The sequence below is a fragment of the Zophobas morio genome, unplaced genomic scaffold, assembly GCF_036711695.1.
Source record: "Zophobas morio isolate AGI-343-1 ecotype UQ-CSIRO unplaced genomic scaffold, CSIRO_AGI_Zmor_V1 ptg000068l, whole genome shotgun sequence".
Classification (NCBI taxonomy): Eukaryota; Metazoa; Arthropoda; class Insecta; order Coleoptera; family Tenebrionidae; genus Zophobas; species Zophobas morio.
The window spans coordinates 306,091-323,771 of record NW_026972173.1 but is presented as its reverse complement, the minus strand read 5'-3'; the positions used below and the strand labels follow the sequence as shown (position 1 = coordinate 323,771).

The 17,681-nt window shown below is 20.1% G+C and overlaps 2 protein-coding genes across 3 annotated transcripts; one reads left to right on the top strand and one right to left on the bottom strand.

Annotated features, from left to right (window-relative positions):
- The first annotated feature begins 478 nt into the window (after nt 1-478).
- On the top strand, nt 479-4,492 carry LOC135143672 (trafficking protein particle complex subunit 6b-like). 2 transcript variants are annotated; one of them, XM_064075582.1, is made up of 6 exons: nt 479-570; nt 627-688; nt 956-1,076; nt 2,443-2,526; nt 2,691-2,784; nt 4,408-4,492. In XM_064075582.1, the coding sequence occupies exons 1-6, from the start codon at nt 484-486 to the stop codon at nt 4,452-4,454; spliced, it is 495 nt and encodes a 164-aa protein (XP_063931652.1). In that variant the 5' UTR covers nt 479-483; the 3' UTR covers nt 4,455-4,492. The 2 variants fall into 2 exon arrangements, 1 of the variants encoding a protein (XP_063931652.1); XR_010282875.1 differs by lacking the exons at nt 479-570; nt 627-688 and having other exon boundaries at nt 930-1,076; nt 2,438-2,526.
- A 5,538-nt stretch (nt 4,493-10,030) lies between these two features.
- LOC135143650 (RNA polymerase I-specific transcription initiation factor RRN3-like) lies at nt 10,031-16,300 on the bottom strand. Its single transcript, XM_064075547.1, has 8 exons — nt 16,230-16,300; nt 16,054-16,170; nt 15,850-15,896; nt 15,675-15,745; nt 15,130-15,269; nt 14,122-14,286; nt 13,626-13,703; nt 10,031-10,096 (listed from the first exon to the last, which is right to left on the bottom strand). Exons 1-8 carry the CDS (start codon nt 16,242-16,244, stop codon nt 10,031-10,033), a joined length of 699 nt encoding a protein of 232 aa, XP_063931617.1. The 5' UTR covers nt 16,245-16,300.
- Between the last annotated feature and the right edge of the window lie 1,381 nt (nt 16,301-17,681).

The window sequence follows — 17,681 nt, the reverse complement described above, 5'->3', positions numbered from 1 at the left end:
AGTCGTGTTCTCGAAAAAAAGAAAATTAGATAACACAGAGACAAGAGCGGAGCGTCTTGAGAGTACTTAATATATACTTTAAATGATATAACCATTAAAATTAGCATTGATCTACATCTGAATAATCCCTCATATAGTACTTAATTATAGGAAATCATACGTCCAAAACGAGTTAAAGATGTATTAACATATATACAAATTCCGGGGTCTAAAAAGGATTAAAAGTTGTGTAAAATGATTAAAGAAAAGGTAAATGCAAAAAAAGAAAGGAATTCATATTAAACTCAAAGGACAGTTCGAAGAGTGTTGTAAGGCAAACACTTGTATTTTGGTTACCAAACGTGAGTGTGAGCTGAAGTATTCGAAATTAATTAATTCGAGCGAGCACCGATAACCCTCATTTTGTGATTAACGTAAATGAAAGCAGAATTTTATGTACTGTCCATGCACGTTTCATTCCCTTGAGTCCATATTTAATGTCCGATGTCCACCTTAAAAACTGAGTATGAGGTGCTTTTTGGTCTGCTTTATGCGGAAATTATTCAAGTTTTTGAAAGTTCTAATAGTAAAGTAAGAAAATATCAAACCAATTTTTATGTTATAGCCAGATATTACAAACTTGTTAGGAGCAAAGTAAACTTAAGATTGAGAAACTTGGGTTTTGGGTTGGGTGTGTAGTAGCCCACAGGTAAGTCTACATAACTAATTCATACAGCTATTTTTTACATTGTTGTTATAATTTATTGCTATAACTCCTATCATGATATTGATTTACTAGATGTTACTGTCTGCAAAAAGTTTTTGGTTTAATATATTATAGTATATTAAAATCTTTCTAAAGTGCTATATTACACTTTTTAATTCCTTTCTCTATATTAACCATAATAAATTCTCAATAACTTTATTGGTCTATTTTAGTAACTTTTATAAGTTCGTTCTCTTTGTGATTTACTAGAATCTCAAAGAACCTCACTTCTCTTAAACTTTCTTCTCTGGAAGTAATGAAAATTCTTTGCAAAGATTTTTGGTTGAGACTATTTAATAAGCAAGTTGATAACTTGCGAACAAACCATCGAGTTAGTTCGCTTGTCTTGCAACCCTTTTTAATTACTATCTTTATAGACTTTCGTTACTTATAAATTATTGGGTTTCAACAGCATTTTTAACTGTTATAAAAACTAGTCATTTTTTAAAAAAATGATTTTGTAAAGTATATACATAAAGTAAAAAGTACAATTTTATTAAATTATTTGTTTACCAAATATAAACTTCTTCAGTGTATTTTTATAAAGCACTATTAAGTTATTTTCTCCTGCTCAGGAATTTAGCATATACGTAATGTCTGAGGTTAATATTAAAAAAGTTTGGTAACACTATGAGCTTCTTCACTATGCTCTGTTCTCTTTCTATAACTACTACTAGAGAGACTAGCTTATTTGGTCCCCAATAAATACTTTTAAACCACCTCTTTCTACGTCAAAGTTCATGTTAACTATACAGTAAAGTTTTCAAACTGTAATATACCATACACTCACCCATTTTCACTCGCTGCACGCATTACGGTGAGAACAAGCATATCGCACTCATTTGTACTTGAAACTTTTGGCTCTCGACTAACTCAAGGTGCGTCTATCGGTTCTAAGAAAATTTATGCTACTAAAGAAACTAAAAGCGTTTGGTAATAAAAAAAATTCTGTTTATAAATCGGTATCCTCCAATTAGCTATATTGATTACTTAACATGGATGCTTAAAAAAAAAAAAATTTAAATTTTAAAATATTATACATAAAGATATACTTGAAAAAAATAAACTTTTTGGGTACTTATCTAAGATGTGGCTTTATATTCAAAAGTTTTTAAAAAATTATTATCTATATATATATTTTACCTTGGTTTAACAAATTTTTATACTGAAGACTATAATTTTTTAAAATACTTTCTTTATGTAACATGTAACCCCTTTATCTCCCATTAAAAAATATTTTAACTTTTTGAAAAATTTATTATCATTCAATAGCGGTTTATATAAAAAAAGTTTTTCCCTTTTTTTCTTAAAATTTTAAGTTTTTACTTTTTACTTTTTACTCTATAATAATAAACTGCCCTGTATTTGTGTTACCATTAAAATTGGTTTCATTTTTTCGGCACCCCTTTACATAGTGTCATAAAATACTTTGCTATTTTCGTTTTTCTTTTCAAAATTTTCCGGATGGAAAACTGTTATCTACTGAACATCATTTACAAAATAGTTGCAAGTAGTTAAAAATTTTTTTTGGATATTCTGCTTGTAGTAAAGGCTTCATTTTTTGTTCAATTAATAAAAGATGTATTGATAATTACACCACCATTATTTATTATTTACTTCCTCTGCCCTTTTTTGTTATCCATATTAGTATTTTATACTCTATATGTGTAAGTTTTGCTTGTCTTCTGTAAGCGCAGGGGATTTTTATAATCCATGAGTCTCAGTTTCGTCCTTTACTTTTGCTTCACGACTTCTTCAAGGATCCGGATCGTCTTACTGAAGTCTTTTAAATCTGATCTCTACTCTCTTTCATATATAATACTTTTAGTAACAACAACTATATAAATAATTTTTAAAGTTACATATATTTTATTTACAGAACTATCTTTTTAATATTGTCGTAACGTTACTTAGTTATATTTTCGTATTTTTATTACATTTTTAGTTGTTACTGTTGCACACTGGGCTTATTAAAGGGTTTCTACACGCCTTTAACTTGGAGGCGGCAGTCAGCACCGAGCTGACCAACGCTCCTGCGTGTATCATATTATTTCTCGCTGTTTTACTTATATATTTTTCATTAAAAACTATAATAATTATTTTTATAAATCCTTTTTAAAAATTGGATTATTTATTCTTTTTCTGTTAAAAATAACAATTCATAAATTCAAAAAATATACATAAATTTAGAAACTAATGTTAACTTACACTATATTTTAATTATCTATTATACAATAATTATTTTAGTTATATTTATATATAAAAATAAGTATAGTTACTTATTAAATTTGTTAATTTGTCATATACCTGAACATTATCTTTATCAATATTACTTTATTATAACTCTCTATTTCTATTCATTTATAATATCTATTTATATTCGAATTCTCTTCTGTGTAGTATTATTGTTCATTGAATTATATTCAACGCTTCACTACCGGGTGTGTTAATTTTTTATAGTCGTTTTACTCCATACTGGTTATAAAATATTTTTTTTTCTCCTTATTTATATAATAAATTATTTATAAAATATTATTTAAAACTTTTTAAGTTTAGATTCTAATTGCTATTACTTATATAAACTTTTTCGGTAAAAGACTTTTAACAGCTTTGAGATAGTGAAGCCAATACCAAAATCCGCACACCGCTTAAGTAAAACACCAGCAGGAGATTTATTAATTAAAAAAAGCTTTAACTATTAGAATGATACAAGTACGAATAGTGCAGTAAAAATCAAAACTTTTTTATTGAGATTTTTGGAAATTGATGACCTTTAGATTTGCTTAATAATTAACATTTATTATTAGAAATTTCGTTCATGAGTTTTTTTAAAGCTATTTACCTTACAAAACATAAAATAAAGGCTGGCTAAGAAGATTAAAAAAAAAGTGTATAAGAAATCATAGGCTTCCGCATAGATTTCAGGCCGCTTTACTTTTTTTCTGATAGGAAAGCGCTAAAGATAATGATAAATAAAGACGTCTCGTGTTTAGTATAGAAAAAGGTTGAGCAATCACTGCTTGTTTTCTAGAAGTTGTCTTTTATTGTATGGTTAAAAATTATTAAAGTTAAAAAATAAATAAAACAATAGTATATTGCAAAAGAAAAACTTCGCCTATTTAATTTCTAACAAAGAAGGCTTTGAAGAACTTGGAGAATGTGTTGGGTAGTTTTTAGTAATCTTTTCAGTCTCTGCTATTTTAGTAGTACACAGTTGCGTCTAAGAGGTAGATAAAAAGTTTTTAATTTGGAGAACACAACCTATATGTAGTAAGTATAATTTCTATTGCATAGCTTAAAAAAAGATGGTGGGTCAGAAAATTATATTTTTATTCTGCTTCAAAGATGCTGTTTTACTTAAAGACCGTGTGGATAATTAGATAACTTAAGCTGAAAATAAATAGTTTAGCTAATAGTAAATGAAAAAAGTAGACTGCAATAAAAATATTCTACTTGGTTTTACTATTATGGCTTGTGCGACATAAAGTAGAGTGCGCTTATTAAGAAGTAAAAGAAAAAAAAAAGAACAACTTATAAAATTTTCCGCAAAGTAGACACCGCGAGACTTAAAAATGTTTAGTTTGGTTATTTACTTTAAGAAACTTTTATTTATGCCACCTTAATATTTTCTTTTTAAAAGTTAATAAACTATTTCTTTCTAGGCATTATTCAAGTGAAGATTCCGTATGAAGGAAGTACTTCGGTTTAATTATTAATTGCTTGGCTCCTATTACTTTTTACTATAATACTATTAAATAAAATATAACCTATATGATTACAATCAGTTATCTTCATTCCCTTTAATTGTAACAATTTAAAATTGACTTTCCTTAGTTCTAAACAGTTTCGTGTGAAAAAGCGTATCTAAATTTTGTCTAAGGCTAGATACGATTTTCTCTAGGGTGTCTTTTAAAGTTAAGCTTTGGCAAAGGATTATTATTGATCTTCAACTAATATAAGATGCTTAATTTATTCTATCAAGTCTAGTCCAGTTTGAGATATTTTGTAAGCGAACTTGTAAGTGTTCTTCTTAACTGCTTTAAGTTAAATTAACAAACTGCTGTTTGCACCAAGTCCTCTATCTTCGCTGCTGGTTACCGTTTTTGAACGCAATGCCGTAACGATCTACGGACGGCTAACCGAAAACACTAATAAATGCTAGCAGGAGAGCTCACTTACGAGCTAAAGACGGTGCACGCTAACGCCATCCGCATAACGCACCTTTGGGTTTTTGTTATAGTTGAGGTTTTAAAAGTTACAAAAAGAAAATTAAAGGACACTCTAGTTAAACTAAAACTTTATTTTTGCTGTTTACTTCAGTGAGAACTCGAAAGCACAAGGAAGTAGTTCTAATACATATATATATATATATTAATACTGCCCAGAAGACGCGCCCTTATAGACTAAACGTGAGGAATGTATCAGAGCTACTGATCCCTTTATAATGACTAGAAAAAATGAAAATTAATTAGGTTTAAGTTTTTTTGCTGGTTTACATTTTAATTGACGTGACGAACGGCTTATTTCGTCGTAGCCTTTTCTGAAAAAGATACTTTAAACTTTTTATGGTGACACAAAAATTAAGTTTAAAAATTGATATGCCCGACAATGGGTTGAGTTTTTCATATCGATACTCCATTTATCACCATTCAAAATGATTTTTTTTTTATAAAATCCAATTCCTTGACTAACAATCCTTCAGGACGCTAAAAAGTGCTCGCTCGAAATAATTAACTTAAAATACCGAACTCCAGCTCAAATTCACCGGGCAAATACAACTCGTTTTCAGAACTGTCCTTCTGTTTAATATGATTCCTACCTTTGCTTTTAACCCCTACCTCAAAATAGATCCATTTTCCATTAGTAGGGGGCAGTGCAAACTTAAAATGTTTTCTCCGCCTTCAAGCTTACGTTAAAGTTATTTAATAAATCTCCATCTTCAAACAAACTAATAATCACCCCTTTTATTTTTTATTCTTTATTATCCTAATCTCTTACACTTTCCACGTTAAAAAACACCGTTTTATTAAATGCTTAATTCCATCATAATTTTTAGAATTATAAATATAATAAAGGCAATAAATTCTAAATGTTTATTACGGATTATGCCGAATTGCTATAAGTTCGCCGAGTGGATGGCAATTTTGTTTTATAAAACTTTATTATAAACAAGTAAGTAAATTTTGATGGCAGTCCGTAAAACTATTTTAAAGAGAAATTTTAATTAATTAGAAGTTTCTGTAGTTTCCTCGCTTGCCATAACTTTTTTTCATACCGAAAAAATGGAAAGTTATATAAATTTAAACTTTTCTAAATATCATATCATTCAAATACCAGAAAAAATTTCGTTGTTGTTCCATTCGATGTAATTTTTGATATAGCTTATAAAAAGTAAAATTTGAAATTATATTTAAAATTTATAAAAACTTAATAACTTTTGAGAAAGGGGTAAAGTGTACGGATCAAAAGGAAAATAAGCCTCAATAATATTTTTGCTTCCCGAATTAAAACGATTCGGAAGAGGAATGCTAAATAAGAAATTTTTAAAAAAAAAAAGATTAAAATATAGTTGATCAAAAGACATTAGGACAAGAGCAACCAATAGAACACAAGTTACTTATTCAAGAAAAATTCTGAATTTTGTTAAATGACAACCAATAAAACACAAATTACTTGATCCCTTAAAATGATGGATTATTTATTAATAAAAAATAAAAAGAGGCAACCAATAAAACATATTTACTTGAACTTTTAAAAATGTATAATTATTTTATAATAAATAAAAAAAATGATAACCAATAAAACACAATTTACATAATTCACTGGAAATGCTGAAGTACTTCCAAAAAATAATAGCCAAAAAAACATAATTTTATAAACTTAAAAAAATGCTGGATAATTTTATTAATGAATATGAAATAATGGCAACCAATCAAAAACTATTTATTGCTGTATTACTATTTTAAAAAATTAAGAAAATGGTAACCAATAAAATATAATTTACATAACTTTTAAAAATGTATTAGTATAATTAAAACTAAAAATTGGTAACCAACACAATTGTAATTTACTAAAAAGGCTAAATTACTTTTTAAACTAACTTACATAAAAATGGCAACCAAGAAAAAATTATTTACATGATTTCTAAGAAAAGATGTGTTATTTATAAAATTAATGATAACCAATAAAACATAACTTATGTAATTCCCTAAAAAGGTTGCCTTATTTTTTTAATAGAAAAAAAAAAAATAGCAACTAATAAAATTCAATTTACATTATTTATACAAATGCTATTTTATTATAAAAAAATTAAAAAAATAATAACCAATAAAAAAAGTTAGTTAATTAAACCAAAATGCTGAATTACTTTATGTAATAAAAAATATGGCAACCACTGAATACAGTTTAAACTATTCAAGTTTATAACTTATCCATAATATTAAATATAATTAATTCACTTTTATGAACAAAAAAATATAATAGTTGCACTTCAATTTTTTAAATTTTTTTTTAAGAAAAACTTTTAATTATTCAATGTTTAATTAAAAAAAAAATTTATTAATTTTACTTATTATAATAATACAAAAAATTGAGACATTGCAACTTTTATATGCAAATTTTTGGTTTTTTTTTTAAACTCAAATTCTAGTAAAAACTTTTCATTATTATAAAATTTTTATTAAAGTAATTTTTTTGATTTACAATTATAATTATAAGTTTATACTAAATCATTTTGTAATTTTCTTAATTTTTAAAATTTTAATTTCTAGCCTGAAAGTATATAGCTTTACAAAGTATTATTTATTATGATTAAATTGTTTTTAAGGTAATAACACTGTGCATCATTAATACCAATTTTCTTTTACATATTTATTATTATTATGGAATTTACAGGCAATCTTTTTAAATTTTTAAAGCGAAATTTTAAATTTCTAAAAATAAATTCAATTTAGATTTCTTAATAAATTATTATTTTAAAAATTAAAGTAGTCCATATCATTATTGATTATTATTAATTTTTTTATAAACTATTTACAATTCATCTTTTTTATGCTTATTATTAACTTCATTATTTAATTTATTTTTTCTAATTTTTAAAAAATTATAATTTTCTGTATTAAAAACTTTTTATTATTAAATTATTTTATTTCAAATAAAATTTTTTATTTAAATTTAGTTATTATAATTATAAAACTTCAAAAGGATTTGTAATTATATATTTATTTCAAAATTTATTAATTTAAATTTTAAAATATTTTATAAAATTTTATAGTGAATACAACTTTTTATAAAATAACTTTATTCTTTTTATTTATAAATAATATAAAAATAATATAAATTAATACAAATTTTATAAAAAATCTAATATATAATAATAATAAAGTATAACTATATAAAAATATTTTTATTAATAATATTTTAACAAAAAAATTTATATTTTTAACTATTTGAAAAAATAATTTTCTTATAATTAATATTTCTTTATTCATTAGTAATTTATAATTATTATAATTATAAATTTTACTATTTATGATATGTCGGTCTATTATTATTATTATTGCTTTACTACTTTCAATAAGGATTTTTTATATATTTATTGTTATTTTACCATAATTATACCTTTTCTTATTAAAAAATTTTTAAGTATTATTTATATTATATTATTAACAAATTATTTGCCTTTTATTATATTATTAATTTCAATTCTGAAAACTTTTTTTTAAGTTTTATATTATAAAATTTTATACTATTCTTAATTTTATATTCCTTAGTAAACCATATTTTTAATTTTTTTTAATTCCTTTCATATTCATTTGGTTATAAACTGTTATAATATTATTTTTATTTTATAATTTAATTTTTTTTTTGATATTAATAAAATTATTTTATACTCAAAAAACTTTTTTAAGTGAATAAAATTATAAACAATTTTTTTAAATTAAAATTTGTTATATATTAAATTCTAATATTTTTAAGTATTCTTTAAATATTAGATTTAAAAGATTTTTTTTATTAGTAAACCATACCCGAATCTTTTCTAAATTCGTAATTTTGTTAGTAGATTGAATTTTTAATTTTGCTTTTAATTGATAAAAATTATTATTATAATATTATCTTAAATTAATAATTTATAATAAATTTATTTTAATTTTTATAGTAAATTATTTGATAATAAGAAAAACTATATATAGTAAAATAAATTTACAACAATTATATCTAATTTCTTCTTGAATTAATTTTATATATTTTTTTAAAAAAAAATTATAAAATTTAAAACATATTCTTTTAATATTTTTATAATAAAAACATAATTGAATATTTTTTTTTAATTCTTACTTTATTAGAAAATTAAATTCTGAAATTTATCTAGTTATATTTATTAATTATTAAAATATATTATTCAAATTACTTTTACTAATAGATTAAAATTTACAAATTTTTTTTACAGAAAATTATAAATTTCTGAAAGTATATAAAGCGAATACAAACTTTTTATTTCTTTCTATAATACTGTAGCAGTAGAGAACTTCATATTTTCGGGTAATTCTTGCAAATTCGCTTACTATTGCCGGCGAGCAAACCTGATAAAATATAAAACGGAATTTCAAGATGCAGTTTTTCTGATAAAAAAAATGAAAACTATAAATTAAAAGTTCTCCGTGTTTCGCTATAAAAAATTAAGTTATATAAAATTTACTTTTAAACAATTTTGATTGAATCGAATTTTTTAAAATTGAAAAAAAAATCTAGAAGAAAAATTCACTTAACTTTTTAAAATATTAAAATTTTAGCAAGCAAATATAGAATTTTAAAAAAAATATCTACCTCTAAGAAAAATAATTGTTTTTACATTAAAATCTTAAATGGTTAAAAATAAAAAAGTTACTTGTGAATACTTTAAATAGTCAGACTTTATAAAATACAAATTACGTTTATAGCATTTAAATTTAACTCGACTATGGCATATACAAAATAAATTTAAATAATTACTTTATGAGTATTTTAAGGGCAGCTTCTAATAAATTCATTTTACATAAAAATGAAAAAAATATATTTTGTAACTTAAATTTGATCAGATTTTGGTGTATAAAAAAGTTTTAAAATAAATTTAGCATAATAGAAATTTAGAGAACTAAAATATGATTTCGATTTTGGCATAAAAAATAAATTTTTTATTTTACTTTAAGAAATTAAGTTTAAGAAAAAAGTACTTTTAGAGGATTTAAATTTGATTCGATTATTATGTTGAACTTGAGATGATTTATAGATGAAACTTTAAATTCTTTAAAAAGTTTGCTGTGAACAAAAATAAATGCGTAGAAAAGCGCCTGACATTTCGCATAAAAAACTCTAAAAAAAGTATTATAAAAATAGTAAAATTTAAATTCATAATTCAAAAATATTAAAAGGAAAAAAAACAAATCAAAAAAATAAAAAGTCTTCTTTTAATGAATTAAAAAAAATTAAATTGAAAAATGTTATTTAAATAATAAAATGTATAATTAAATGAAAAAACTTTTTATTTCTATAATACTAATAAAATAATAAAAAAAAAAGAAAATGTAAAAAAGGAATTAATACAGATTAAATAAAACTTCGTTTTTTTTTTAAAAGAAATTTATAAAAAAATTATTTTTTTTATAACGAAATGTATAACTTTAGTGAAACTTTTATATAAAAGAAAAAGAAATTTAATAAAAAAAATATATATAGAAAAACTTTTTTAATAGACCAAAAAAAATATAACATTTTTTTTTATATAAATTTTTTTTGAATAATCAAAAAAAAAATAAAAAAAGTGGTAATAAAAAATTATATAATAAATTTTTTATAATAAAAAATATAAAGTAGTTTATAAAAATTGTTAAATAGCTAAACTTATTTGTGTGTAAAAAAAATTTCAAAAAAAAGTAAACTGTATTTTTATAATGAAAAGTAAAACTTTTTATTTAAATTATTAAACGAAATTAAAAGAATAAAAAAATTTAGTTCAAAAAAAGTTTTTTTAATAACATAATTTTAATTATTATGAATAATAATCAAAGAAAAAAATAAAAAAAAGGTTTAATAAAAAAATATTTTTTAAAAGTAAAGTAAATGATATAAAAAATTTTTAGGAAAACCTTTCTATATATATATATATATATATATATAAATATTATCTCAAAAAATAATCCAACGAAAAAAATATAAAATATTATGTAATTGTTACAAAAAAATTAGCTCTTTATATTTATATAATGAAAATAACGTTCTTTTAATAATAGTAATGAATAAAATAATATTATTTGTATAAAGAAATAGAAATTATTATAAAAAGTTAATGCGGAAAAAAATTATGTAAAAAAGTTTCTTTTTTCTTTAAATAAAGTTTAGATATAAAATATATTTTTATTTAATTTTAAAATATATAAATATTTTCATAAATAATTTAAACTAAAATTTTTAGAAAAAAAGAGTATAAAGAAATTTGGTAAAACGCTTACTTATAATTAAAAAATATATAAAAAGTTTCATTTTAATAAAAAAAGTATAAGTTTATTTTCTTTTAATAAAGAAGATATAAGTAAAAAAAAACCTTAAATATAATTTATATACAAAAATTTAAAAATTATTTAAAGTGGGAAAAAAAGTTTATATAAATTTTTTTTGGTAAATAATACTCAAGAAAATTATTATAAAATATATTTTGTTTTGAGTATTAAAAAAAGTAGAAAGAAATTTAATAAAACTCTGTATAAAGAAAATAATAAAAGTTAAAAGGAAAAAGATATATAAAAAATAATAAAAATTATTAAATAAAAATTTTTTTATAAAAAATCTTTAAAAAAATTTATAAGCAAATTGAGTTTTTGCATAATCAGAATTAAATATAAAAAAATAAAAAGAAAAATTTTATATATACATATTTTTAATAAATAATAATCTAAACAAAAAATTATTATAAAAAACGACTCTTTGTTTGGAATAATAATTTTATAAAAAAATAAATAAAAGGTTATAAAAGTAAAAGAAAAGTAGTAAAAAAAATTTATACAAAAGTTTCTTTTATTTGCTTTTAACTATAAGAAATAAAATTATAAAAAACTTTAATAAAACTTTTTTCATAAAAATAAATTTATTTATAAATGACAATCAAAAGAAAAAAATACATAATAAAGGGGGAAAAATTGTTTTATAAAAAACTTCTTATAAATAAAAAATAAATAGAGTATATAAATTTCATATAAACTTTTTATATATATGAAACAGTTAGGAAAAAAAAGTTTTCTTCTTTTCTTTCTAATAAAAAGTAATAAAAGTTTAAAAAAAATAATGTATATTTATATATAATAATAATAAATAATTAAAAAATACTAAAAAATTTAAGAAAATAATTAAAATATTCCGTAAAACTTTTTTGTATAAAATAAAAAAAAATTATAATAACATAAAAAATAAACAAAAAATAGTATAATAATAATAATCAGTGAATATATATAAGTGATAAATATAAATATAATGAAGATATAGTTAAAAAATAATAAAAAATTTACATATAATAAAAAGAAAATAAATAATAAATAATAATAAAAATAATATAAAAAAAAAAAATTAACTCAAAATAATAAATAATAAAAACAATTAGAAAAAAAATGATAAATATAATTATTAAATAAAATAAAACTGATAAATAATTATAAAATTATAAAACATGAAAAAATAAATTATAATAGAAATAAATAAATAAATTAATAATAATCATAGATTAAAGAAAAATTGGTAGAAGTAGTAATATTTGAAAGAAAAGTAAATAAAATATAGAATAAATATAATTATTAACTAGAATAAAAATAAATTATTAAATAAAAAATACTAAAAAGTATAAACTATAATAAATATAAAACTTACCGATGAAAAGAAACATCAATGCTAACATGACTGGCTTTGTAATCGTATTGACTAATATAAGATAAAAGCCACGTAGACTACGCAAATATGAATAATGAATATATTATTTTTTTATAAATTTTATAATAAAGTTCTTATCATTCTATAATATAATAAATAAAATATTATAAAAATATACTTTAGTATAAAAATATATATATAATTTTATCGATTATTAATAATAATTAAAAATATATAACAAGCTAAAGAAAGTAAATAAAACTTTTTTTGGTTATTTTTTTTAATGAAAATAAAAAATAAATAAATTTATTTTTAATATCATCTTATTTAGTATAAAAATATATACCAATTCTTTTCACTGTAAAAACTCATTTTAATATCAGTATATTTATAATATTAATAACAACTTTATAATATAATGTTCTTCAAGAATATAATATAATAATAAGCAAAATATAAAAATACATTAAAACATACAATGTATAAAATAAGTATATTATTGGTAGTAAAAGTTTAGTATATAAAATAAATAAAACTTGTTATGTAAGTTCTTTATATAATAATAATAATAATGAATACTAATTTTTTATTAATAAAAATTTATTTTAGTAAAAAAATTTTAAAAAAATATAATAATATAATTAAAAAACATTAATTAATAAAAACAGAATTTTTCCCCCAAAGTATCGAAAATTTATATAAATACTTTATAATATTAGTTATTAGTTTGATTATTTATATAATAAAAAGTAAATATTATTGCTAAAATCAAAAAAATCAAACTTTCTGTTATGAAAATATAAAAATTTAATAAGTAAATAAAAAAAATTCTAAAAGTAAAAATAGTCCACTGAATAGTCATAATTTTATTTTAACCAATAAAACCTAAAATAAAGCACCTACCTCAAAAGTTTGAAAATTTTATAATAAAGCGAACAAACAAAAAAGAGGCAATAAAAATATTTTAATTTATATATATATAAGTGACCAATCGCTTTAATATAAACATAATAAGTTCGCTAGAGACTTGATCATGTCGAGCAATGAAACTTGAAGTGTACATCGCCTAAACAAAATTCCAAAAAATATTAAAAGTATTAAAGAATCTATGTTAAAGATAAATAATATAAAGTAAAAAGTATATAATAAAAAAAAGAAAATATAAAATAAATATAAGTAGATATAGAAGAAATTATTAATAGTTAGTTAAGAAAAAATGATACTAAGAAAAATTATGTAATAAAAAAATTACTATAATATATTCAAGTGATAATAAAAAATATTCTGAATATAAAAGAAAGAAAAAAAATTAAAAAGTAAAATGCATAGATAAATATATAATAAGGATATAATAAAAAAGATATATTCAAGCAAATACAATAATTAACAGTAAGTAAAAGTAGATAATAAATTCTCATAATGCACAAAATAATAACAGTAAGAAACTTATAACCGACAAACATAAAAGGATATAAAATTCTCACAAGCGATTGGCGGGTAACTGCCGGGAGGCGCGGCTGGAATAGCCTAGTCATTAAAAAATCCACGAAAATAGGGACCAATGAATGGTTGAGAGAACAAGCATGAAATATAATGAATTGCACGAAACGGCTTTTGTGAGTCGTGAGAATAACTTTTTCAAAAATGGTCTACAGAGTAAAAAGTTTTATTAGTTTTTGTCATCATATATTTTTATATAATAAAGATTATATTAAATATTTCTTTTTCAAATATTTTATAATTTGATAATAATATCGATATATAAGAATTTGAAAATAAAATATATTTATAGAAGAAAAAATAATATAAAAAGAAAATTTTTTTATTAATTAAATATAGTAACAGATATTTAAAGAATAAAAATTGCAAATAATTATATAAAAATTTTTATAATAAAATATATCAATTATGTTATACTAAAAAAAATATCTTATATTGATATAATATTTATAAATAGTGAAATTTTATAAAAATATTAATACAATATTTAAGAATTTGTTTTTCAATTTTTAAGATAATTTTATATTACATATTTTTATAATAGTAATAATAAATATAACCAATTATTACGACTATAAAAAAATATTTCCTTGATTTTTAATATAATTTATAGTTTTATTATAATAGTCGATATTATATAGAAAATTATTCCTGTTATAAATATATTTTTTCTACAGAAGTATCTCGTAATAAATACATTTATATTGTTAAGGTAAATTATATTTATTAATAATAATAATGAAAAGATACAAGAGCTACTTATTAATATGATAAATATTATTAGTAGTATAACGTATATTTATAAATAAATTTTTCCAAAAAGTTTATTTTTTTTTGTATTTTTTAATATTCTTAAAATAATATTAATAACTTAAAGACGAGCAAAAAAATGAAGAGCCCAATGTTATTATATATTTTAATATATATTATTTTTATAAGCCTTTCTTTTAGCAACTTTAATATTTTTTTTATAATAATAGTAAATTAATAACTAAAAGATGCGTGAACAACTGAAGAGCTTGTTCTTGTTCCTCAGAACTTTCTTTATCTATTATTTTCAACTTTTCTGCTAAATATTCGAAAACTACAAGCATCATGCGGTCCAATTTGTCTATCATTTCTTCAAATTCTCCTATAAAATAAATTATTATAATATACATTTATAATATAATAATACTTTTTCATCTTGATTATTATATATTTTTTTTTATTAATTATATTAATTAATAATAATTATTAAAAAATATTTTCATGTTTTTTCTTTTATGATAAAATAATTATACTTTGCAATTTTTATTATAATACTTTATTATTTATTATATTTATTATATATTATACCCAATTATATATAACATTAATTAAAAAGTATTTTTAAAAAGTTTATGTATAATATTAAAACAAAACGATAATAAATATTTTATTTATTTATTATACCAATTACTTATATTGAAAAAAAAGTTGTATTTATATTTATTAATAATATTCATTAAAAAAAGTTTTTCATATAGAAATAATAGAAGTATAATAATTAAAAAACCAGCTTTATGGGCTCCGTCAGTTTTACTTTCTTTAAAAGGGCTTGCATTACTTATACTTTCCATGGATGTCCTTTAAGAAAATATAATAGTAATTATATTAATAGAAGAAAGAATAATTATTATAAATAAATAAATACAAAATAATATTAATAATAGTAAATAATAATAATTTACTTCAGTAAAACTGGATTAATGTCGGCGTCAAAAGAGTTTATGTTACCCTAAAAAGAGCAATAATCATTAATATTTTAGTAGTAATAAATTATAAAAACGAAAATAATTTATAACGATTAATTAGAAAATAAGTAACCAATTAAAATAAATATAAGTAATTAAGAATAAATATAAATAACCAATAAAAATACAATATAAAAATACTCTCGTATTTTCTGCATTATCTGTTTCTTCGTAAGCCGCAGAACTTTCCTCAGAGGAGTCTGATATATCCTCTTCCTCGCTTTCTCCAGAACTTGACGAGGAGTCTACTATTTCCAACTAATTAAAAGTAAATAATAGTGATAATAATGATAATAATAATAATAATAATAATGTACGTCTATTTTTAGCATCCTATGAATCACTAGAGAAAGAACTTGGAAACGAAGCACAGGAACATAAGAGAGGACGGTAAACACGTGCCTTAAATAAAACTCGTGGCGAACAGCGGAGCGCGTTCGATACGGAAACGAGCACTTCAAGGCTTCACCAATAACATTTGCACAAGAGGGACATGCCTTATAGTATTTTATGTATTTATTATAATAAACTTCTCGTATATATGTAATAAACTTTATAAATAAATATGATTTATTAAAAGAAAATTTTATTATGTATAAAAATATTTAATAATACAAAACTTTTGTCAAAAAAAATTAATATTTTTGTTATCAAAATGAGTTTTGTAGAACTTTTCATAAATGAATTTATAAAATGTGCAAACCATCATTCTCAGTAGAAATTATTTGTTATAAATTTTATAAACAATAATAAAAAAGGAAAAAAAATACTTACTACTATATAACAAAGATATACTTTTTTAAAAATATTATAAAAATATTTCCTACCAAAAAAGTATCTTAAAACTTTTATAAACAAAAAATTAATATATAAAACTTTGAATTTTTTTTTTTTTAAAATAATAAATATTAATAATAAGTTTACTAATAAAAGTATAATTATAAACTTTTATAAATGATAAAAAAATTAAAACTTTGAAATAAAAATTTACTATAAATTAATAATATTAACTTTTTTATAAAATTATAAAGAAAAAGTTTATATTAAAATTTTAAAAACAAATTTTTAATGTGCAGTAAAAATTGTCTTCCAATGCTTTTCTTACTTATATAAAATGAAAAATGCAATAAATATATAAAATCTATTCATTAATAAAATTATTACAGTTTTTATAAAGTTGTTGTAAAATGTTCAACTTTTTTATAAATTTCTAAAAGAAATATTAAAATATTTGTAGAATACGCAAGACCTAAAAAAAATATAAAAAGTTGTTGGTCAGCCAAAAATCATTAAAAGTCGTACATTTGTAAACATAAATTTTATGTAAAAATTTTTTGTTTTCTAAATGCATTTCTTTAATTTAGCAGAAAAAGTTTCAGATTTTCTCAAATTTTACTGCTTTTTTCATAAAAAGTTCTAGTAAATGATCTCAAAAGCTGAAAGCGGACACAGATGTGTTTTACTTAAGAATTCCAACTACAAAAATAATAAATCCTAAAAATAATACTATTCAGAAAAATCTCAACAATAGTAACATAAATATTTTTTAAAATCTATAATAAAATCAAAATAACTTAAAATATAAAACAAAACAGTTTTCAAAATTCATAAAAACAAAACAATTACAAAAAAATAAAAATAATTATAAAACCTAAAAAATTTTTTATACTCATAAAATATTACAAATACAACAATAATAATTAGTGTTAAACTTAATAAAAATTTCAAAAGATTTATAAAGGTACAATCATTTATAGTAAAAAAGATAA

Bases quoted from the DNA above. Each gene is read 5' to 3' on its own strand.
- LOC135143672 (XM_064075582.1), top strand. From the start codon at position 484: ATGTCCACCTTAAAAACTGAGTATGAGGTGCTTTTTGGTCTGCTTTAT. The intron at 689-955 runs GTAAGTCTACAT...GTGATTTACTAG, and splicing joins GGGTGTGTAGTAGCCCACAG to AATCTCAAAGAACCTCACTT. The intron at 1,077-2,442 runs GTTAGTTCGCTT...CTGTAAGCGCAG, and splicing joins ACTTGCGAACAAACCATCGA to GGGATTTTTATAATCCATGA.
- LOC135143650 (XM_064075547.1), bottom strand. The intron at 15,270-15,674 runs GTTTTTTAATTA...TTTATTTTATAG, and splicing joins TGACGGAGCCCATAAAGCTG to GAGAATTTGAAGAAATGATA. The intron at 13,704-14,121 runs GTGAGAATTTTA...AATTTTGTTTAG, and splicing joins CAGTTACCCGCCAATCGCTT to GCGATGTACACTTCAAGTTT.